The sequence below is a fragment of the Aythya marila genome (assembly GCF_965140915.1).
Source record: "Aythya marila genome assembly, chromosome: 1".
Classification (NCBI taxonomy): Eukaryota; Metazoa; Chordata; class Aves; order Anseriformes; family Anatidae; genus Aythya; species Aythya marila.
The window spans coordinates 27,745,397-27,770,039 of NC_139042.1; the positions used below are offsets into that span (position 1 = coordinate 27,745,397).

At 45.6% G+C, this 24,643-nt stretch overlaps 1 protein-coding gene across 2 annotated transcripts; it reads left to right on the forward strand.

Moving 5' to 3' along the window:
• Positions 1-605: 605 nt before the first annotated feature.
• DHRS12 (dehydrogenase/reductase 12) lies at positions 606-24,643 on the forward strand. 2 transcript variants are annotated; one of them, XR_014317124.1, is made up of 11 exons: positions 606-677; positions 1,205-1,338; positions 4,743-4,825; positions 8,114-8,206; positions 8,588-8,669; positions 17,053-17,114; positions 17,846-17,950; positions 18,504-18,594; positions 19,861-19,998; positions 21,800-21,993; positions 22,325-24,643. XR_014317124.1 is itself a non-coding variant. In XM_082756117.1 (10 exons), exons 1-10 carry the CDS (start codon positions 622-624, stop codon positions 21,925-21,927), a joined length of 972 nt encoding a protein of 323 aa, XP_082612243.1. In that variant the 5' UTR covers positions 606-621; the 3' UTR covers positions 21,928-24,643. The 2 variants fall into 2 exon arrangements, 1 of the variants encoding a protein (XP_082612243.1); XM_082756117.1 differs by having other exon boundaries at positions 21,800-24,643.

Here is a 24,643-nt window from a genome sequence, read left to right on the forward strand (position 1 = left end):
TCACGGGCTTATCTATCGCATAAAATACTCTGTTGTGGTGCAGTATGGTTGTTTATGGTTTTGCAAGAGCTTTCGTTTAACATTTTTTTGCAGAGCAATGGGTTCACAGGATGCAGGTCCCAGCCTCTATTAGCAAAACCTGCCATCTTTTCTCCAGCCCTAGCGAGGTTGACAGCACCACTTGCCCTGAGCAGATACTCAGCAACCCTTTTTCTTCTTTCTTTTTACTTCTTTTTCTTTCTGTTTCTTTCCTTCCTTCCTTCTTTCTTTCCTTCCTCCCACTGCTACCACCCCTGCCAGACGTGGCCTCATCTCTGTAGCAGCCTCCCGCACAACGTGCCAGAGGCTCACAGCAGATCCCTTTGCTTTCTGTCTGATTAAGAAGGGAAGTAAAACAGGGAAAAAAGGGAAATAAAAAGGATAAGGAAGAAGAAGCCCCAGACCGCTGAGGTGGCTCCCCCTCCCCTCGCACCCCTCTCCCCGTAATGGCGGCGGGGCCGGGCCGGGCCGGGCGGGCCGTCACCTCAGGGCGGGCGGGCGGGCAGGGCTGCACCGGGCCCCTTTATGTAAGGGCAGAGGCGGGGCCGGCACCGTGGTGGCGGTGACAGGAGCACCGCCACCATGTCCTGGTACCGCAACACCGTGTGGTTCGTCAAGGGGCTGCGGGAATACACGAGGTACCGGCGGCCGCAGCCCCTACAGCGGGGCCGGGGGACGGTGGCGGCGGGGCGCTGCCCCGGGGCGGGCGCCGCGCTGTGGTTTTTGTCGGGGCGGTGTTGGTGGGGGAAGGTGTTAACTATTTGAAGGCTTTCCGCGTTTGTTTTCGGCTTGAAACCGAAACTTCAACGCCAGGGCAGGCGAATTTCAACCCCTTGTCTCTGGGTGCTGCCTGAGGATGGGAGGGGGAGCCCGCCTGAGCTCACTCGGAGCCGCCCCAGGTCCCCAGCGCGGTTTGTGCCGTGCAAAACGCTCCCAGATTTTGGCACATAACTGGAACAGTCCCTGGCACGGGGTGTTTCCTGTCCAAAGAGAACAGAGAGCAGTGGGGAGAGGGGAAATTAAGCCTACATTGCATCTGCTGGGAAAAAAAAAAAAAAAAAAAAAGTATCTGAGCTGTGCAGGGGAAGCGCTCCTCAAGCTTCCCTGCGGTTAGCTGGGTGTGCTCGCTTCTGGTTCCTCACACAGTGGTCTCTGATCTGCCTAGGAGCGGCTATGAATCTGCCTCCAAGCACTTCAACCCCGCAGATCTCGAGGTGAATGTGTCTGGAAAATCCTTCCTGATCACCGGGTCAAACAGCGGCATCGGCAAGGCCACAGCCAAAGAGATAGCAAAGAGAGGTGAGCCAGGGCAGAAACGAGGAACCCCAGGAGATCTGTACAGAAAAAGCTCCTTTAAAAAGGCCAGGCAGTTTATTTTACACTGCTATTAGTATGGGTTAAGGGATTAAGTGTGAGAAAACTGAAAGAGTGGAACAAAAAAATCAGTGGAGAAAACCTACAAAGTTTCTCACGTGCATCTTTACCAATCTTGCCTATGTTATAACATCATCTGAACATGTCAGTGACTTACCAAGGTCTATTTGAGTACAAGTAGCAGCCTGGAAGAATTTGAACTATTTGAACAACTTGCAAATGTGTCATATGATGAAAGAAAGCAAATTGACTTTGCAAAGCTGGAGATGGGAGAGTGAAGTATTGTGCTTGATCTTGAAAATAACAACCTGGAATTTGTGCCCCTTAACTGATTACATGCAGACCTATTTTTTTTCCTATCTGTAAACAGGGAGATGGTATGAACTGAAACTAGCTACTTTTTAAGGAAAAAAAAATCCCTTTGGGATAAAATAATTCTCCTCGTGTGAGAGTGTCAGGAGTTTGGGCATATATAATAAAATGGAGGAGCTTGTTGCTTTCTTGGCCTGCTTAGGCTCTAGCAACTGTCAAATAAAGGAGAGTGGGGACTTAGTTAAATTAAACTAATTCAAAATTATTGGCATAAAGAGCCTTTGGGTTAAAGATCCCATCAGTGCCAATATATGATTGATCTCAGGTTCCCACTACTGCCATTACACATAATGGCCTTACTGCTTTGCCTGGTGGCGGTTCTGCTCACTGCCAGGTGTTGCATGCTGTCAGGCTGGCCTGATACTCACAGGATTTGGTCACGTCTAGAATTTGGAGCCTGGATAATAACATTGGACTCGGACTTCTTGTCTGATACCCTTCTAGGCCATGGCTGTGCATGTGAAATTAAAATGTCTTAATCAGTGTTTTCCTGATGCCATTCTTGCATATGTTGCTCTGAAACTCTATGTCAGCTGTTGGGACTCTGGCTTCTAGTTGAATCTCTTCACCATGACAAGAAATTAAGGAGTTCAGACTTGGCAGAAGAATAACCAAGCTACATTGGCTTTATGTTCATGCACATCATACCTATGGTAGTCTTGAGATGACACCTTCTGTAGCCTGATTTCAGCTCTTCTCTGAATCAGTGTCATATGGCATAGTGAGTTAAATCCAGTAGGCAGCAAAGTACCACACATCTGCTTGTTCACTTCCCCTTCCACCCTTGGTAGGATGGAGGAAGAGGTGTCCTGGTTTCAGTTAGAACAGAATTAATTTTCTTCCTAGTAGCTGGTGGAATGCTGTGTGGAAGAACAGAAGTGAGAACTTGTGAGTCCAGTTTCAAAAGAAGAGGGAAAAAAAACCCACCAAGTTTATTAAGTGAAAAAGTGAAAGAAGAGACAAAGAAAATAAAACAAGTGATGCAAGAGCAATCCTTTTCCACCTCCCACAGGTAGACCAATGCCCAGCCAGTTCCCAAGCAAAAGATGGCAACTCCTGAACCCCCTGTATTCCCTCTTTACTGTTGAGCATGATAATATGCAGCACAGACTCTCTGTTTAGCTGGGATAAGCTGCCTGGCCGTGTCCCCACCCAACCTCATCTGCACCCTCCAGTCTATTCACTGGAGGGGCAAAGTGAGACATGGACACTGTTGGCACTGTGCATTGTTCAGCACCAGATAAAGCATCAGTGTGTTACCAGCAGTGTTTTAGCACAGCATTGTATGAGCCACTATGGAGAATATTAACTCCATCCCAGCCAGACCCGGTACATACGGGTGTTGTGGAGTTGGGCTTTCCTGTGGGACTTATGAACTGCACTTCTGGTTTGATGTGGTCTTGTCCCAGCCGTGTTGACAGTTGCCAGTGTTGTTTAAATTTGGATAATTTTAGATCTTTACCATGGAAAATACATTTAAATGCTTTTTGTAGTCCATGAGTCATACCGAAACAACTCCCTCTCCTTGGCAGCAAGAAAATGCCCATATTCAGAGCCCTTCAAACCCACCACTGGGACTTTACCATGGACTGTGAGAATGTTCATGATCAACTGGAAGGCCAGCCATCTCTTCCTTGTGTTTAATTTATGCAAGTGCACATTACTTTGTGCTTCAGGAAGAGCTCTTCAAGCACAACTGCCTTGAGATCTCTCACTAAAGCCCTCCTTTGCAGTGAAGCCTACGGGTGCTGAGTGGCCGAACAGATGAGCATTGTACACTGCCTCTTCTGACGCTTGTCTTTTCTCACTGGTGAAATCTAATCTCACTGGGGCACAGTCTGCCTTTCATTCTGATCTGCCTGTGTTCGGTGCTTCACTGAACTCTCCACGCACAGCGTATGTGTAGCACAAACAGGTTGAAGATGAGACGTGTCTTAAGCATTGGGTAGTGTCATTATTATAATTATCCTGGATTCAGGAGTTTCAGTTGGGCACTCAGAAGAAGTAATGCGACCAACTCTGACTGGTGACGGAGGAGTCGCACCCTGTTAGAAATTTTCACAAGAGCCTCGAAGCACCAGCTGTGTGCCAAGAATGCTTGCTGTAATTGTGCTCCATGGAAAAACATCTCTTATGGACAGACAATTGCACTTTTGGAGCCCAAACGGGGCCGTGCACTACATGGCTGCTCTATGCCTAGGATAGACTTGGTGTCTTGCATTTGGGTTCTGGATCATCACTCCTTTGGGATTGCATTGCTTAAGCCTTCTGGCACTGGACTGCTTGCAAACTTTAAAACCCCTTCAAGAACAGATAAAAGTAAAGAGTTCATGTGTTCCCGTGACTGAGATTAACAAATTGCCTGTAACAATCAGGGAATCAAAGCATAAAGTCATTTCATCTTCCGCTGCTGAGAAGAACTTTGATAGCTGGTGTTTTGTGTTCCCTTTTCACAGAGCAACTCCAGTCACCTGTGCTGTTCAAGCCCTTTAGTAAACTTCCTAAGATGTGCCAAAACAAGCGTTTGTGATACAAATGCCTTAGCTTTAATTTCCAGTGCAGCCCTGGTATTTCATCAACACTAAAAATGCTGTGCAAACCTAACAGAAAATAGTTTGAGCAGACAGTGCCTAGGCTGCAGTGGCCTTCTCTGTACGTACAGCCGTACTTGGGGACCCTGTTACATTTCTTCATTCATTCACTGTGTCCTAAATGTTTTGTCGAAACACCCTTAATAGCCCGTGGGCCCTGCCAGGAATGCCACTGCTACTGGAAGGCTACAGATATCCCACAGACTGGAAGCAGTCACTAAAGGTTTCTCATTTTTTCTTACTTGTACCAAAAACTAACCCTAAACAAGAACTCTGAACTGGAAATCACTTTCTAACCCTTTTCTTTTTACCGATGACATATTTAGGAATTAGTTGTCAAATGTGTTTCTCGTTGAAATCCACCAGGTGGCACGGTTCACCTGGTTTGCCGGAATAAGGAACGAGCTGAGGATGCCAAAGGAGAAATAGTGACAGAAACGGGCAATCAGGTGAGCTGTTCCTCAGTCCTTAGCTTACTTCACTTTTTTTTTTTTTTTTTTTACTACCACAGGGGTCTTGAGATACTCTGTTTCACTGTTTGGCTGTTTTGCTTTTCATAGTATCTCCATACAGACATGGAAACACACAGTAGCGTATCATTGATACAGTTTCAAGTAATTTAATTTCATATGGGGGATGTTTTCAGTTCTCTGTGGTCAATGACATCACCAGCAGCATGTGTTACTTAGTGTTTTCTGTCATTATGCTTTGTCATGCCCTGCTTACTATTCCTAGCAGTGTGGCTGAGGCTTTTGAAAGTTAATTCATTGCAACACTCTCGCAATAACATTAACGCGTTTACGGCATTGGAGTCGGAGGTTTTCTGTGTATGAATGACATGTTATTGATTTCCTAAGGCTGGCTTTCCTGTTTTATCAACTCCTGTATGTGGTCCCAGCCCCGTGATCTTTATAGGATCTCTTCCTTATCTCCTTGCCTTCTGTTAGGGATTCTTTTTGCTTCTGCTTACATCACTCTGCAGCAGCCCCCTGTAGCTGTCAGTGTTGCTGTGCTAATTATTCAGGAGGGTGTGCTTGTGGGGAAGTGCAGCCTGTGACTTTCTACCTTGGGTGGAGAGCTCTCTTCACTTTAAGTGGTGCCTTGGCTCTCGAACACGGTATTTGGATTCCAGTAATAGTTTTTTAATATGGATCAAAAATCATGAAGACTTTTTATGGTTAGGGATAACATATTGACTACATTTCTGCTCCTTGGTTTCAGCTCCCTAGCGTGACACAACCAGCATTACACTTCAGTTCTTTACTGGAGGTGAATTAGATCAGTCCTTCTGTAGAGATAAATGCTCTCCAGCTGTCTGTGAAAGCACAATCCCTTGGCTGTAGTAAGACACAGTTGTGGAAGGACGGGTGATTTTCGGTGTTACTTCCTTTTCTAGCTGCAGTCAGACAGTCAAGGGGTGAGTTTGATGACCTCTGGAGGTTCCTTCACATGTTGTGCTCTACCATTTGGTGAAACACAACTCGAGACAGACAGGGTTTTTCATCTGAAAGCAGCACCTCTACTGCACACCCAGCTTTGGCAGGCTGCAAACCTGTAGTTGGGTCGCGGAAAGGTATGAGGACACTGCAGAACTTGTGGGTGACCTTGGGGACTGGGCGCTTGCATGGAAAGGAGCATTGAGGGAAGTGTTAGATGAGCTGCCCAGGAGGCCCTGTAGGACATGGGACTGCACTGGGAAGAGTCAGTTTAATAATTTGTTCCCAAGAACATCCTTTTTTATAAGTACCCATTCAGAAATAATCCAGGGAGTTACGAAAATGCCTTTTCTGCAACTTGACAAGCTACATCCAGACCTAATTTACTCTTCCTGATCACCTGGAGAGAAATCCTGTTGTAACATACACCAGAGATTATTTCCAGCTTCCACAGCAACACATGCCAAAGTTCAGTGCTGGGAAGGAGTCACTCTTTGGCAGGCACCTGCACCTTGACCTGGGAACTAAGAAGGTCTCCTGATCTGTTAATTTAGATCTACTCGTGGAGATTAGCTTTCACCTTGAAAATGGCTTTGCTGCCATCAAGGACTTTGGTAGGGAACAGATCTGTGGGTCCTTTTTCTGCATCAGCATGACAGGCTTCAGCAGATAAGTGTTGTTTTAGATCTTTTTCAGTCTCTGAAATCACTTGTGATATTGAACATCTGCCCCCAAATCTCCTACTCCTCTGTTCCAGCAGTTCGTTGTAGTAGCTCTAAAAGTAGAAAGCTTTTCGAGAGGTATCTGGCGTGTAGAATAGAGTCAAGGTTTTGGTCAAGAATGAGCATGACAACGAGAAAACTCTGAGCTAATTCAAATAAGGAGCTAAAATGCTAAAGAGAAAAAGCCAAATGTTTTTATCTTCAAGGAAGCAGAGTTATAGGCTGGGAGCGATGCCTTATAATTTTCCCAGCTTCTTTACTTATCTCTTCTGCTTGTATAATGAGTATTTAAAGAAACAATTAGGGAAAAGAGGAGGCCCTTTAATGATTATTTGTTGTTTTCAGTGAGAACATATTCTCTGCATAATTATTTTCGAATGGACTTTTCCAGGGATGTGCTCTAAGACGATCTGTGGTATGTCTTTGAGATTAAGGGCTATGCAGGAGAAGGGTAGGATTTGACATCCCCTTTGTATGCTGATAAGTGTTACCGAGCAGGAATTTACAGAAACCAAGAGAATTGCCCTTAACAAGAAGTAGAAGCTCTTAGATGTTTTGGAGAGAGGAAATACTTCTGGCTTTAGTGGCTTGGAAAATTATAACTTCGCTCAACGAAACGATGGGTGGAGGCTCCTAAGATGGGGAAGCCTGGAGGTTTGTGACTGCTGGCAGGAGAAGGCAGGCTCATTGTCAGCCTGCAGCTGTGCGTTTGCAGGATAGGTGCAGTGCCATGGAAACAGGGGAAGAAGCAGCTCTGTCAGGGGAGCTGGCAGAGCCTCAACCCTTGTCAGCACCGGGAGGAGGTGGTGAGCATGGCTGGAGGCTCCCTCCTGTAGGATGGAGGCGCCCGTCCTCCTGTGCTCTGCTGCCACGTGTTGGGAGGGCGCAGAGAGGCAGTGCCGTGCTCCTCTGGCAGGTGTGCAGGGAAAGGACGAGAGGCAGCAGATGCGGATTGCAACACAGGGAAAAGTTCTGATTAGATAGCAGGGATTTTTGTTTTCTCACCCTGGGGGGGGTCAAACACTGGAGCAGGTTGCCGAGAGAGGCTGGCAAATCTCCGTCCTCGGAGATAAAGGAACTGTCCCTGGATAACCTGATCCCAGCGACCTGCCTTGAAACAGGGACGGTACCAGGGGGCCTCCAGAGGTCCCTTCCAACCTAATATTTTGTCAAATGCTGTGACCTCGAGCGTCCCTTCACTATTTCCTGGGCTTTCCCTTACGGGGCATCCATACCACGCGATGCAGCACTGGTTGAGTGATGCGTGGGTCGAGTGGGGTCCCTGTGCAGGATTGCCAGGCAGAAATAAAAGCTGGGGTCTCTTCAACCAGGCAGTCAGCATTCAAAAGCCACGGCTTAGCAGCAACTGAGTGAGGTCACTAAACTTGTTTTATGGGCAAGAATTAGATTTCCCAGTTGTGCATGTTAGCCATAAGTGTTTTAGATCTGCTCTGGAGAGATTTAAAGCCATATTTTTTCATATGGCTTTAAATACTTTTCACCTAGACAGGCCTTAATGGTGACCAGGGCCTATTCACTGTTGATGATGACTGTAACTTGTTTTTTTTTTTTCCTTTAGAATGTCTTCCTGCATATTGTGGATATATCTAATCCCAAGGAAATCTGGAAGTTTGCTGAACAATTCAAAAACGAACATAAATTAAACGTGTTGGTAAGTTCGCATACTTCAGTCATGTGTCTGGTTTTGGAGCGCCTGTCCTCTGAACTTATCCAGCGAGGAGTCTGGATTTCACAACCAGTGCTGCAATTCTCTGCTTCATTTTCCCTAAATGCTGCTGCAGAAGTCTCTTTTTTGTTTGCTCTTGTCCATCCTCAGCTCACATGCACAGATCTAATTATAAAAGAGAGAGAGAGAAATGCAGTCATTTTTTTGGTTGCAACTTTTGAGTTTCTCATGCCATGTTTTCTGTTTCGTGGTTTATAGAAACAACCTGTAGCTTTGTCTGGTAGTGTCAAAACCCAGCTAACTATTATGGGCTGCTTGTATGGTTAGTTGTGTAGGTTGCTTGTGTTTACAGGAGTTGTCTTACAGATCAACAACGCAGGATGTATGGTGAACAACAGAGAATTGACTGAAGATGGACTTGAGAAAAACTTCGCAACAAACACCTTGGGTGAGTGGTGGAGGCTTAGTTCTGAAAAATGATACTAATTTTTGGTTACAAAAGTGTGTGTTTACGGCTGGGTTCATGAGCTGTGTATTCCTGCTCAACGAGGGTTCATATTGTTGCCCTGCCAGGGAAGGAGAAAGAAAAGAAGTATTACAGCTTGTGTGGAGTGTCACTGTTGAATTTCTCCATTTTTCTTTTTTTTTTTCATATCAGTGCCTTTATCACAGCAGCAGTGGGCAAATACAGATAAGATTTAATTCAATTGATTCTGAGATTTGATAGGAAATTTGGTTCCAAGCAGTGCCACTATTGACAGGCTGTGTAATCAGTGTGCTCCTGTGGCTTGGAGAGAGCTCAGAGCACGTTCAGGTGCTTAAAGAGACGTTTGTATGTTTTGGTGGTCCTGAACTGCCCTGTGCATGTGATGGAGGCACTGTATGGGAAGGCTGTGCCCTCTGTAGTGTCCTGGGTGCTCTCAGACACAACACCCAGCCAGGTGACTGAGCAGACTGGGTAAGTCTTCAGCACTCCATATTTAAGGGGTGTATCCAACGAGCTGTATGGTGGAGGTGTAAGAGGGACAAATTAAGGGGAACAAGTAGGGGGAGATGTGGCTGAGCAGGGAATACTGAGCAAAGTGGCAAGTTCCCCCATAAAAAAACGTGGAAAGCTGCAAGCACACAGGCAGGCAGCAGGGAGAAAAGCTGTCTGCTGCCACTGGTATCTGGAAGGGAGAAAGCTGCACTTTTTGCCAAGAGAGGTGCGGTGTGTGCGTCGAACAGCAGTCCTGTCACTCTCGTTTCCCTTTGCTTCTGTGCAGGGATGTGGTTTTCCCAAGTGACTGGCTTTAGTGTGTTCAGAAGTGACACATTAAGGGGGAGCTGCTGTGCTATGTTTCTGCGTTTCCCTCCTGTTCATCAATAGCTGGGATGAGGAAGGGAAGAAGCTTGGGCTGTAGAGATTGGACATTTACAGAGCTCAGCATTCAGCGGCTGGAAACCCTTCTTGGGTTTTATTTATTCTTAGCTTTGTTCCTGCGTAGCTTTCTTAACTCCTATTTACTTCTGAAAACCAACATTTTGGGCATAAATATCTTGTGCTTAGCTGATACGGCACACGCAGCTTGGTTTTCTGCAACTCCAAGTACATTAAGCTGACAATTAAAAATTCAAGCGTAAAGGCACAGTTTTCATTTTCCTCAAATTAATCTTTCACTAACATTCTTCTGCTTCTTGTGGTCAGCATTCAAAATGAGTTTTGTTTTGCCATCAGTTTTCCCTTGGCTATAGAAACACCACATCTTTTACCTCGCGAAAATGTATTCCTCTTAAATTAGCTTAACCCCCTAGTGGTCTGTCAGACAAAAATCCAGCAATGTGCAGAGATGTAGGTCTTGCAGAGAGAAGCAGAGGGGAACAAGCGCCACAGTTTGAACATGAAAGCAGGGCTTTGTGTAGCTTTAAACACTGAGGAAATTGATTGCTGAGGTACTGTGCTGGTGCATCACTTGAATCAGATTTTGTCACGCAAGCAGAAGCAGCAAGGTTCTGCTTTCCGGGCTGTAAATCAGCCTCGCTAGGAGTATGCAGCAGAATAAAGCTGCAGGAAGGTGGTGGAGGAAGCTGAATTATGATTGTTGTGGATTAGGGAAGTGCTTGTGCTACCTCCTGGGTAGGTTATGTATGGATCTTTATTCATTTGCTGCCTGAGTGTGTACGAAGGTCAAGGAGGTGCCTGCACGTTTGAGCAGATGAGGTACATCAGGTAAGTCGTCTTCTGCTGTCCAACCTCTGCAGAGTTTGAGCAAGGAGTGAGCTGTTTGCTTGGGCTGCTTCTCTCCTGTCAAACGTAAGGAGAAACTTCCGAAGCGGAGGAAAAGAGTGGGGCTTGGTTGAGCTGGAAGAGTCTGTGCAGGGGAAAGCTGCTGTGCCTGCAAGTCAAACATGTTGGAGGACCGCTGCTATAAACATCACGGCTTCTTTTCTTCAAAGCCAGAGGTGGGGTAATAAATCATGCCTGTCGGAGTCACAGTAGGAGAAAGTTTTATGGAAAAATGCACGTCAGAGTAGATGCCGTGTCATTTCCCTAAGCACCGTGTGCCTTTTGGGCGTGCTTCACTTTCGAGAAGTTACTTCTGGATCAGTAACTACCTGTGCTTACAGGTTCCTAGAGAAAACCTTGGCTAAATTAGGCATGGCTGGTATACAGGTTGGCTGTAACCCAGGACGTGGTCTGAGAGGACAAACTGAATTCCCCTCCCTGCCTTTCTCCCCAGAAAAGCTAAAGCCTGGCCCATGGTTTGAAAATCTGCAGCTTTCCCCCTCTTGTCAGCAGCACAGAAACAATAACTTGTGATTGCCTGGTGTCTCCAAAAATAAGATGAAATGTTATTAAGATTTTTTTTTTTTTGGGTTTTCACATGCAGGCATTCTTTTCATCTTTCTTTGACTATTTGTTTTTACCCTGAATCTTAGCTCTGGTCTAATAAAGGAGTGTGTAGGTTGTAACTATCTAAGAATGCAAGACTCTGAACTCTAAAGTGCTTTAATTACAGAGCACAGGCTGTGAATTCTGCAGCTGATACCTGATTAACGTTTACATAAGCTGCAGAATTGCTCATTTGGGGGTCTAAAATGCTCTCAAACTTTTAAATCCAGGCGAGGGGTATTTTCCTCCTGACTGCCTCCTTAGTCTGTTTTCAGGTGTTTTGCATAATGGATGGTAGAGCTCAGTCCTAATTGATCACCTGACTCGTGAAACCCACTTTGTAGCCTGACCTTTTGTTGGACACAGTGGGCAAAAAAATGAACGTGTGAGTCCTCTGATAGCTGAGATGAATTAGGCACAAAAAAAGTGCTGGTTCAAACAGCAAGTCAACCTCCATCCCTGTGAAATGCCACTGACTGAGGACAGCCTGCTGAAGTGGGAGGTGCAGCGTCCTCTCTGGTGGAATATGCAGGTGGGTGAGGGTCAGGAAAATGTGCCACACAGGTTGATGGTCCGGGTTTTGTAGGGTTTGTGTAGTATCTGAGTCCAAATCATAAACTGATTTGAGTGCACAGCGTCTGTGCTGACCCGCCACAGTCTGTGCTGGTGCCTGGCATCCTTAAAACGGGGCTCAGGCACAAGCTCTGCGTGGCTCGCTGTGCTTCTGCTGTCGCTGTCAAAACACCTTGCCTTTTTCCCCCGTTAGATCCCCGAGGATTGTTGCTGTCATTCCCAGAGCTCGGTGGAGGTGTAGCGAGCAGAATGAGCCGTGGAGCAGTCGGGCTGTAATGTGGGAGTGCTAGCCAGGCACAGGGCTGTAACAGCACCTCGAATCACACCTTCAGCATCAGATCGAGTGAGTGCCTTGGGTTACGCAGCCTGATTTCTGGGGGAGCTGCAGAGGCTGACGGGCAGGCTGTTTTTCTGCTTTGTCCTGTTCTGTGTGCTGTTGCCCCCGTTTCTCCTCCCGTGGGCTGGCCCTGTACTCAGGGCAGCACCCAGGAGCAGGGCAATGACAAGCAGTCGTTTCTTCTGATGAGACTTGCTTGATTTTATTTTGTTTCCTTATTTTGGGGCCTGCCTCACTTTACTTTTCCTCAGCTCATCTTGCTTGACATGGAGAAGTGGTGTATACGTTACATTTTATTGCTACTTTCCAGCAAAAGGGATGCTAAAACACGCTCCGAGATGAATAAATGATGCTCCCAGTATGCATCTTCTTCTCAGGCTTGTGAAACCTCCTCTGCTCCCTTGTTTTAATCACATAGCTGCACATGTTTGCTCTGTGTGCAAGGAGGGGTAGGGACGGAGGAAATAAATGCTTCTCTCCCATAACAGCTGTACAGCTCATCTGGGGCAAATTGCCTAACCTCTACGGGTATTTTTCAGCCTCTTCCCTCCACATAACCCATAACCAACTGGTGTCTCACCCAAGCCAGCGTTGCCTAGCTGACTGTGATCTGAGCTATGTGCAGGTCAGGCAGCTTGGATCTGCCACAAGGTCAGTGCCTGAGCTCTGCAGACAGCCTCACCTGTGGAAAGGAGGCTGTGATGCCAGTTTTCTTTTTAAAGAGCTTTGAGACTTCCTGATGAGAAGTGCTGCACGGAGGAATGAAGTTGAATATCGTTGTAAAACTAGTAACAGGCCTAAAATCTAGATTCCCAGGACACAGGGGAACCCTTACAGAGCTGAGCTTTGTAATTCAGGGGAAATGTAGGCCTTAGTTTTGTCTTTCATGTTCATTAGCTCTTCCCATCCTCTCTCAGTTGTCGGTAGCGTGGTGGAATTGGCCCTCAGAGACAGCACACTAAAATCTTCATTCCCGATCTCGTACTCAGGAAACGGGCTCAGGGATGTCTCTTACTTGAAGCTGCATAAATTGAAGGCTTGAAAAGATAACCAGGTCAAGGGAGAATGTCAGTTTGTGCTTTATTTTTTTATTTAAAACTCGGACATAGGAAGAGCAAGCCAATTTATTTAACTGATTTTTACCAGATGAATGAGCCATTGAAATACGTACAATAAAACTTTTTTTTTTTTTTCTTTCTGTTCCCACTTTTTTTTCACAGTTGAAACAGCTCTGTTCCTAATAATAATGCAAAGCTCAGGCAGATGGAAAACTCCACTGAGTGTGGTGCTGGCTGCCTGCCCTCCTCTGAACGTTAGCAGATTAAAAACCTCACCACCAATTTGCCACTAATTGCCAGATAGAGCACGGAGCAAAAACTATTCGAGACTCCACCAAGACACTTGGGTCTGCAGCAATTTGCATCGTCAATTAATTTGATGCTCTAACCAGGTAGTGGCTTTACAGCACGACTGCTGCTGAAACAAGAATTTTCCCTATAAATCAAGGCAAAGTCCAGGTTTTGGGGTCACTTTAAATCTTTTAAGCATGTGTAGCAGACGTGTGGGAAAGACCCGTGTCTGATACACTGTAGGCTTCTGTCCATGCAGGGGGAAGGATTTCACTTTGGTTGTGCTGTTGTGGAGGGGACGAGGCCCATGGTGAGTTATTTGTTACGAGAACAAGCAGAGCTACCTTCCAGCAAGACCTGAGTTTTCCACAGTTCCTCAACTTCTGCTCCAGGTCTTGTGAAAAGCAGCCTAATTTTACGGAGGAGTTTCTGAAGCAGCCCAGCTGATTTTTGTAATATATTTTAAATCAACTTTATGTGTATGAGTAGACCCACGCTGTCTAATCTACCATGTGACAGAGTTGGTTGAGCGGTTTGTAATAGTGGGGTAACCGTATCCTTATAGGAAAGACTGGAATGACGCTGGTTTGTGCAGGATTTCCTATGAGGGAGGCTCAGCTTCGAGGCATAAAGCTTACAGGAATTTTTACAGAGAAAAGCAAACGCAGAGAGGATGTTTATCTGCACAAGGAGTTGTGCAACGGTCCCAGGAGCCTCTTTAACTCGAGAAAACGTGGCCAGCGAGGACTGTGTCAAGCCGCATTCCAGGGAACAGGGTTGTCACTTGTCCAGTCGGTTTCTCTAGCTTCACCTCTGCAGAGCTCAGCGAGGGCAAGAAGAAATCCTGGACATGTGGGTGACAGACCAGCCCCTTACCCACCCGCTTCCGCATTTCTGCTGCTCCTCCGCTCGTCTTGCCGAGCTCCTTTGTGGCACAGCAAATGCTCCTTTTCAAAGGGAAGTGTTATCTACCATTTTACTGCAAAAATGTGTTGGTTTTTTTTCACCTTTTTGCCAGTGGGAGCCGAGCTTTCAGGCCGAGGCAGGTGATAAACCTTCAAAAGGTGGGAAAAGTCTGGCCTCCGTCACACGTGCGTCGATGCAGGCAGTGCAGCCGTGTCCAGCACCTGCCAGATCTGAGCTGTGTGATGGAGACAGGCTCCTGCTTGAGGAATTCATGGCAGGAATTCTCCATGAGCAGTCCTCAGACCTGTGCAAGAAACGGGTCATGGTCCAGGCGAGCTGTTCAGGCACAAACATTCCCGATTGCTCTGTGTCCTAGCCAGGCAGCTCAATTTATTGTGCATCTACTTGAGACAAAGGCATGTTTTCACCAGAGTAGCCCCAATATCATTGAAACTTTTTGTCTTTCCAGAAAAAAAATCTTCCTTTGTTTCTGGCAGAATCACACAGGTCCCCAGTGGAGGGGCAGGATCACCGGGCTACCCAGTGCTCGTTGCTTTTCCAGCACAAGGAACATCGCTGGTGGTCATCATCTTTCCCTCCGTGCCCCTTTTAAATAAGAAAAGAAAAGAAGCCTCAAAAAATCTGTACGGTTTGAACACGGTGATAATCAAGGATTAATCGCATTTGAAACGCTTATTTTAACTACGCTCTGGGGAAGGAGGTTTAACAGACAAAAATTTTAGTGTCAAGGACACGTCCTAGAGTGATGAAATGTGAAGGCAGCTGGCCAGCACTTTGATATTAACAGTCAATTATTAGCAAAAAGATCAATAATTTGGATCTTGCCTTGATTTCCTGAAGAGGGGTGGGAGGAGGGGAACTGTAGTCTCTCCTCCCAAATTAAAACCTTGGTTTTCCTGACACAAAAAATAGCTAAAAATAACATTTTCCTCTTTCATTTTTATACTGTCAGTGCAATTCCTGTTTTTATGAGGACTGTGGCAGACAAATCATTCATTTTCGGCGTGCCCTTTTGCTCCGAAATTCATTCCTGTGTTGCTGCAAGCTGCACTGCAGCCCTGCCTGGCAAAATGTGTGCCGTGAGGTACAGGACCGGCTGGGTTTCACGTTGCTCTTACCCACTTGAACACGACGGTGAAGCCACACGCCAGCTTTACGTGGGTAAAAATGCAGAGCTTTAACTTGAGAACGATGGACCCTGACCACTGATACGCTTCATTAATCTCATGCTACCAAGTTTCTTCTCCAGGCTGTTTCGCCTGACAGCCCAGCCCGTGCACATACGGATACAGAACATCTGAAAATATTTTTTTAAACTACTGAGGAATTTGTGTCTGGATGCCTAAGGCTGGGGCAGGAGGCGGAGGAACGAAGCACTGCAGGCGCAGTGCCTGATGCATCACAGCTGGGAGTGCTTGGAGACCCCGATGCCTACCCTAGGAGGCTGGGATCACAACCGGTCTTGTCCCGCTGCCTCAAAGCAGATGCGTGACTGGTTTTGCGGGGCAAAGTCCGAATATTTGGGCTACGTGGGATTTACTGGGTTCTTAATAAGCTTGAGGGAGAGAGGACGGCTTGTGTTTTAAATCTAGTGAGTGAATATGGATGTCCTGCTGCTGACACAGAGAAAATGAGGACGGTTGTGACCCAACAGGGGAGCTGAAGAGTTTGTTCACCAAGCGTTCAACTTTGCTAGCGTATTTATAAACAGGCTGTGGAAGAGAGGTTATGAAGACACACGCTGAAGTCTTCATGTCCAGTGAAAAACACGGAAAGCCTCGGTGGCTCATGGAAAAAAATCCATTTATCGCTGACAGAGAGTTGTTGAACTCGGGCCATGTCTGGAGAGACAGGGGAGAAGTGGTGCACTCAACACAGAAATGCTGGGCTAAGTGAGGCTGGGTTCGTTTGCAGTTCAACAGAACTTTTTAAGCACACTTTAAAGTGGGGGGAAAAAATGAAAGAATCGCTCGTAAGAGATAAAAACAAGCAAAAATCCCTCTATTGCAACTGAGTGCAAACTGCACGAGGTGTGTCTGAACCAAGCACAGGAGCAGATGAGCAGTGTTGTGAGTAACAAAGTGCTGGTCGTGGGAACAGCTGTGACGGAGCATATCTGGGCTGTGTGTGCACCTTCTGCTACATGGACACGTGGGGAAGGATGCAGTTAAGTTTCCCCAAGTAAACCCGGCTCAGCCTTGGACACACAATACGAATACTTTTTTCCCCCAGGGGCTCCCGATCTTCTGTCCTGCTGGGGATTTATGAGGCAGTTTTTATGTGCAGCAGGATCCCGAAGTGTCGGGGTTCTCTGTGATGTTTCTCCCTTCTCACCGTGCAGTTGCTTGGCGTGATGGATGAGTCTCCAGTGCACACGAGAAGCGTGGTTTGCTTCTCTTGTTCACTCTGCAGCATAGACGTGTGCATGTGGCATGCACAGAGGGGAAATACCTCCCCTGTTTCTTCCCTGGTGTCGCCTCCCTTCCCAAGGAAATCCATATTTGCCTTCAAAGGCCTGGCTGGAATGTACCGAGCAGCTTATTCAGTAGGTCTGATACACAGAAAAGCCTGTAAAACAGCAGATGTGCCTTTGGAGAAGTACGAAGCAACACAGACAGCTATGAGTTGAAAATTTTACAAGTAAAGCAGCAGCAAAATCATTAAACCCCACTGAAGTTTCAGAAACAGACTTCATATTTTTGTCGTAGAGGGCAGGGAGAGAAGAAAGCTTTTTAAAAAGCTAAATGAAAGTTCATGTCTGTCTGTCCTGTAGGTACGTACGTTCTGACAACGGCCCTGCTGCCCCTGCTGGAAAAAGAAGCAGACGCCAGAGTGGTGAGTTTGTGATGCTGTTGAAAAGTGGAATTTTATGGTTCTTTCCTTGTGGTTTGTGACAGCATCCCCTTGACTATGTTAGCAATGCAGGATTATTTATAATGCATTAAGCATCACTAGAATCCTCTCGGATTTTGCCAACAACAAGCTCCTTCTCCAGGGCAAAGGTCCTGCCTGCTGCCCTGAGCCCTGCATCGGAAAGCAGAGTAAAACACTTCTGGAAACTTCTCCTTTTCCTTTCCCTGGGGCAACTTGTCTCCTGCAGCAGCGCAAATTACTGATAGCAGGAGTATAGGCTTAAGAGAACTTCATAGGCCTTGGCGTAAAACAGGAGAGCAAGGACATTTTTAAAAGGAAATTTCCCAAGTTTTATAGAGTTTCTCTTGTTTTCTAATTGGCTTATATGCTCTGCTATTTTCTTTCTCCCCACTGGTCTTTACAAAAAGGAAAAGGACAAATTGATTCCTGATGGAGTTGACACCATTTTGAATGTATATCAGTTTTTTGCTTTGTTTCTTTTCTTTTTTCTTTTTTTTTTTAATTAATTCTTCCACGTCATCTCCAGGTAAGCTGCACATCTGAGCTCAAGCACAGTGCAAAGAGTATGCAGAGGATTCCTGCTCCGAGAAACTTCAAAATATGGCCTGAAGCTCACATTGCATGCATGAGTACTCATGCTGGGGAGCTGCTGATTTTGGTTTTTCATTAATTTATCATTCATTTGATTACAGATAACTGTCTCGTCTGGGGGCATGCTAGTTCAGAAGCTGAACATATCTGATTTGCAGTCAGGAAGTGGGACGTTTGATGGGACGATGGTGTACGCCCAGAACAAGGTACAGTGCAAGGTTTTGGAAACAAAGCCCACAGCCTGTTTGCTAGGTGGCTTGTATGCTGTCTGCTTTGCAAAAAGCTTTGCAAAAAGAACCAAAAATAAAACCATTGTGGCTTTTCTGTTGCATCCGACCTGTACAGAGATGCATGGGCAATAATCTTCAGTGGATGTCCTGTGGTCACTGTGTGTATCATCTTCCATGGGGAGCGTGGCTTTCAGTTGATTTAAGTCTCAAAGGAGAAAACTGTCTTTTGCTGAAAAGCCCTTTCTGCTTGCTCAGCTCTCCCCTGCAGTCTGCAGCAAGCGGACTCGGTGAGGAAAAGCACTGCAACTGCTTTAAAAATGAGCTTTTGGCTAGGGTATGGACTGCAGTGATCATGATGGTCTCTGACAAAATCACCCACTAAACCCAGTCAGGGTGACTGAGGGTATTTTTCTGCTGTATGTGAATGCTCTGATGTTCACAGCACATTTGTAGTTTATTTCCCTGGGAACAAACTCGGGGACAGGCTACTGAACTTGATGCTAGTTTGGCTGTTCTTGCTCTATCCTAGAGACAGCAAGTTGTCCTGACAGAACAATGGGCAAAAACTCACAGAAACATCCATTTCTCTGTTATGCACCCCGGCTGGGCAGACACTCCAGGTATCATCTCTGTGAAACGTATTCTTTTTTTTCCAGATTAATCTAAAAGCAAAGAGAAATCAGACTTTCTGGTAAATTCCTCTAGCAGGTGCTGTGATTTCTTGGCTCCAGACTGGTGCTTAGAGTAGTTTGGTACCACTTGGTAACCCTGCTCTCTCTCAGAGGGCACAGCATCTGCTCTCTGTGTATGGCTGGAGAATAACAAAGGGCTGTGAGTGATGGCAGCCCCACGCAAACACACAGCAAAGCCCGAGTGCTTTAAGCTAACCTTTAAGTTCTGGGATACACAGATTCTGCCTCCTTGTTCCTCTGCTCTTCCTCTAAACGTTTACGGCCCTCCCGAAGCAGTGTGTTTGGCTGGACAGCCCAAAGTCTGAGCTGCAGCTGTTCTTTGCTGACTGTGCCTCAGCAGGAGGGCCAGCAGGAGTTATCTGGTATGCACGTTGTGTTCTGCAACGTGTTCCCAGCCCCTAACACCCCAGCTTGAGATGCAGACCAGCAATCCAATATCTAGGTCTCCTCCGGAGACACGGTTTGCCAGAGTTGTTTCTGATCAGAGAAGCATTTAAACCCATCTACTCAGGCTTGGAAGCTATGCTTTCAAAATAAATACCTTGGTGTTGCCTTTTCCTTAAAATCTATTTATTTTTGCACATCGTTCATGGGTTTCCAAACCTAACGAGCCTTAAAGTTATGCCACCTTAAAGATCAAGGCTTTTCCAGCCCTCAAAATAAACTGCTGCAGGGGATAGGCCCTCAATTGTCATCTGTTGGACAAAATAAAAAGAAGCCAGTGTTTAAACATGAATAATGTAGTTGGTACCACTCAGCATAAGATTTTGAAATACTCTGCTGCAATTGTTTTCCTAAAACTGGTGTGAAAATAAGAGCTAAAAAGCCTGTGATTTTAGCTCTTCTCTAAAAATCCAGAATACCTGTGTTGCGTTATTTATGTTTCCCCCGTGTTTAATTTCTTTGGGATTTAGAACAGAACTGGATCGGAAACCTCTGGCCGATCCTGTGCTCACGTCCTTGCAGCTTTCTGCCTCCCATTTTAACCCAAGCAAACGACTGTTTGATCACCTGGCAGCTCAGCACCGTTACCCCACCACCGCCGTACCCCTAGCTATGTGGGAATACTTCTTCTTCATGAGCTTCGAGCTGCCTTCTCTTCATTGTAAACCCACAATGGCAATTTTTAGCATTTTCTTTTAAATCATAAAAGCCTGGCGTGGCAGCCCACCATCCCATTGTTCTTCTCTCTAGCTGTGAGGTCCTCCATGCCAGATTTCTATCAGAAGATGAAGAGCAGCTTGCGCACAGAGGCCCAGGGAGCTGACACCGTTGTGTGGCTGGCAGTATCATCGGAAGCAGCAAAGCTACCGAGCGGCTTGTTCTTCCAAGGTGAGGCAGCAGAGGCTTACTTTGCACATCAGTGGGGACAGCTGAGCTGCCTGGAGCTGTAGGATCCCCATCTGGCCTGGAAGGGGATGAAGGCTTGGCCTGGCAACAGTTTTTCAATGGATAAAATGTTTCTGAAAGTTGTTCCAAGGCGAAAGGTTTCAGTGAGCCCTGTGCAACCAGAGAAAGACTTTATTAAACTGTTACGTTCCTGCTTTTGTCCTCCAAATCATCTGATACAGACTTCAGAGCGTTTCTTTAGGGAGCTTGTTTTTTTAAGTGAAGATGGCCACATGCAGGCCCATGCCAAGGGAAGGTAAATCACAGCGGTCAAGCAGAATCGTCAGCCTTTGTTTAACCTCAGCTTTAGTGAACAGGAGCACACCTTGGCTCTACACGGTGATTTTGAGAGCTTCAGTCCTTGCGTGATGGCTTTTGAGGTTGGAAAAGTTTCTTGTTACGTTATTACTGAATAGGGATGAAGTCAGACAGGTTTTTTCTGTCTGCAGCTGCCCTATGGAAGCCCCAGCTGAGTGCAGGATCTCCGGGCCCCTTCAGTAAAGGGCTTTGCGTCCTGGAGCTCTTTAGCAGCACAGACCCTGCTTTTCTGGTCCTAGACAGCTGTTTCCTGAATCAGTAACACCTTCCCTCCGTTTCCTCTGTTCCCTTTTATTCTGTTCCCTGTGAGTGCAAACCAGCATTTCTTTTTCCTGAGGAGTAAATATGGAAGTGAGAACATGACTTGTACAACCAGAATTCTCTGCATCTGCCAAAGTAAATAAATAAAAATGTTTGATGGAGTCCTGCTTGCCAAAGCCTGGAAGCATCCTTTCCGTGATGCCGAGTTTGGGTTTCGCACACAGTTCCCAAACTTTAGCACACGCGATTTGAAACACTCCACTCAGGTAGGGAGCAATTCATATTTGGGGATGGAGAAGGGGACGTTCCTCTGCATGTTTCTTTCTCCTTGGGTTTCCAGGAGCAGAGGTGATGTGGCGTGTGCAGACAATTGCTCTTAAGAGAGCAAACATCTCTGCTCCCCTGTAGCAGTGGCAGTTGCTTCATAGACACCTAGGAACATTGCCACCAGGTTCCTAGGCTCTAGATATCATGCTTTTGGAGAGAAAAATCCCTTCCAGTGGGCAGTGATATATTAACACTGAGTGAGGAGGACAAGATTTGGAAAACCAAAGTAACAGAAGCTCAGTCACACATCTTCATGCTGGCTATGTGTTACTTCTGGCAGTTGAGTAATTAGCAGTTCTTCAGCATTTAGAATTTAAGCATTTATTATTAAGGATGAAAGTAAGCATTTTGAGACTGAAAAGAATCTAAGCTGCAAAGTCCCAGCTGGGGAATTTGTGTCGCCCTAGAAGCTCTGTGCAGGAGACTGGGAAAACTCATGTCTGATGCTGAAAAAGCAACTTCTTCCTGCAACAGTGATCTCAAGTTACTGGTCTTACAGGAGCTCAACTACTGACAGAGAGCAGGTGTAAACCCCACAATAATGCTTCCTTTCTCTTGTCCCAGCTGCAAAGGAGATCTCACTTTCCACTCTTGAGCCATATTGAGCACAAGGGCAGTAATTCTAGTTCCTGAATACAAATGGAAGTAGTTCAGTTTCTGGTTTGGAAGCCATACATAACTAACATTGTTTACAGAAACCTAGAAGGTAAATTTTCTGGCTTCAAGGCCATAAAATATGTTTGGAAAATATAAAGTCTAGCAGAAAAATCTCCTGTGTGATGCTAGAAGAGGTAGTTAAATATATCCATAAGGATTTTGTTTTCTTTCTTTCTTCCAGACAGGCAACCAGTCCCTACACACTTACCGTTAGCGAGCACCCACAGTCCACCAGGAGACGAGGAGAAGCTGATGGAGCTGCTGGAAGAATTCTCCCAGAAGTTTAAATCCCCTTCTTCAGGAACTTAGCAGCACGGTTGACGCAACACAGCCACAAAGCTGCTAATTACAGAGGAACAGTGCTGTAGAGGAGAGGTAGGATGCTGTAGGCCTGTTAAAAGTAAATTGTGTTCAGGAGTAGTGGTGCCTGCAAATCTGTTTTGTTTCTGAGAGTCTCGACCATTGTCAATATGCAGCTGCTGTCTCAAGGCTCAGTATGGTTGTGGTCTTCGAATTGGAAGGAAAATGTGGAGGCATCAAAATAAAACCCAAGCGATAACTCTAAGCTTTGTGAAGTTGCCCAAAATCTTCAAAGCACTGAGCACAAACAGAAATGCAAAGGAGCGTACCTTTAGTAGCCCTCATGAAGGAGTTAGCAAAGAAGTGGGTAAAGTTTTAAACAATGTTTAAATGCTATATTTGACAGGTTGGTGGCTTCCTTCGGTGGGTGAGGGTGACGAGGCTCAAACATGTAACTGGGAACACAAAAACTCCCGCATCGCCTGCTTAGTTTAAATGGAAGGATTCTTCACAGCCTTCGGTTTCTGTAAATCAATGCTGGTATGCAACAGTGATCTGCTTCCTCATGTTTAAGCAGCAGGAATTTAGGAACGCTGCCAAGTGCCTTCCACATTACTTTATGGAGCCAGGGCTGAGCATTACCCCGTTAATGTCAAGACACCATGAAGTATGAAGCTTTGATACATACTGCACCCAGTCGTGGCTGGATCCCTCCCCTTCAGGAAGAAGAGAAATGGCTGAAAGACTCTGGACATGAAAAGAAATAAGGTGCTAAGCCCTGTGCACCTGTCATTTCTGTGAAGGATCAGGGAATTGCTTCGTCATTGTGAATGGAATATGAAAGGGAAGGGAGGCACAGCCTTTAGAGGCGAAATCCACCTCCTGATACGAGGGCTGTATTTTGCCTGGAACTGTTTTATTTCCAGACACAGAGGATTGGATTTGTCTTACCTGACTTGCAGACATTTGAATAACTCATTGGGATTCTCACTGTAAATCATTAGAGAGAAAAGAGGCTCTTTCACTGTGATTTATTGGATCTGTTTTAAGAAACAACCCTACATTCCTACATCTTTCTGCTTACTGTAACTAGCTCAGACAAAGACATTCAGGGGGTATTTTATCTTACATATTTCAAATTTACTGCAGAGCCATGATTGTTAATAGCAGCAGTGGTAACGTTTTTCTCCTGAACCAAGTGTGTTTGATGGCAAAAACAAATAAAGAAGCAATAAAAACCCAAGAAAGTTGCACAATTCTTTCTACACATGGCTGCAGACCGATGTGGTAGTGCAAACGGACAAGACATTAAAAAACCCATGGGTTTTCTTTGGGGCTCTCTACAGTGACTGGTAGCTAAAGACCATGCTGATAGACAAAGAACTCATTATGTCCTCTTTCCATAATTTAGTTTTACAAAAGATATCATCCTGGCCGATGCCTCAGAGGTCTGCCTTCACTCATTATTCAGAGCCATTCTATTAGCAATTTAGAAAAAACCTTCCCTTTTCAGCGTTTTGTCAGTCTCCTCAGAAAAATGGCTTTACTGTCAGAGAGGCACTGAAATAATTTTTCCCATGATAAGCAGCGCTGGAATACTTTAGGCTGTCACAGCTCTTCCTGCAGAGGCTGGAACATCATTCAAACTTTTGTTTTTTTTTAGAAACTTAACTCCTTCTTACACTGCACTGGAAGATAATGGTGGCAAGGCTTACACATTCCCAAAGTCTTGAATTAACAACATTTTAGATTGTTCAAACTAAATACAGCTACTGAAAACAAAAGCACAGCTGAGAAAGGATTTAGGAACTGCGCTTCTCAATCTAGTGGCTGCAAAGCTAATAAAGACAACGTTTGTCTACTTGAGTGTCTAAGCCAAGTTGCTTCGCTGCTCTGCAGAAGAGAAGTTGAATGACAATGATATTTATATAGTTCATAAAAATAATCGGAAGTGCACCTTAATGTGTATTAAATCCACGTTCTTTACCAATGCATGTAAATATCCTGGATTTGTCATTTTAGTCACGGCTTATGTTGGAAATAAGGCCAACAGTATGAAAACTGCGTTAATCAAAGTTTGGTCACAGCGTTAAAAATAGCCAGCTATTGTGTTTTAAGAGCACTTGGGATTTTAAATAAAGTTAAATACGGGGCAGCAGTTAGAAACAACATCTGGAATCTCCCCTAGTGCTGTTGTTGTTCACCATGATGCTTTATTTCACCCCTTTCCACAAAAGCAAATGAGGTATGTGGCCATAAAGCCAGCCAGACGCTTTGTGTTAATGCGATTCAGAATAAATTTTCGTTTAAAGCAAATACATTTGGTGTCACCTGTAAAATTTTTAGGGGTGAGAGAAAAATGGCATCCAGTGACAGAATCAGAAATGCAAGGCAGCACAGACTCTTGCTAAACAGTTTACATCAAGGACTTCAGGACACACCTGCTTTATGGGAGCTGACATACAAGCACAACACTTGTTCTTCCTTCCCTTTCTATGCTCAGCCCAACACTTCTTGTATCAGCTTTCAAGCTGATGTGACTCTGACCTCAGTTCTTTAATTATTCACATTCTGAAGGCTTTCTCATTTTTCTTCATTTTTGTAATGTCACTGAATCAGAAGATTTTTGCTCTTGGGGGTTTTGCACAAGCCAGAGTGCCCAGCCCACACGTAGAGCTGCAGGACTGACCGCGGTGATGCAGGTGCCACTGAAACTTTTCTCATT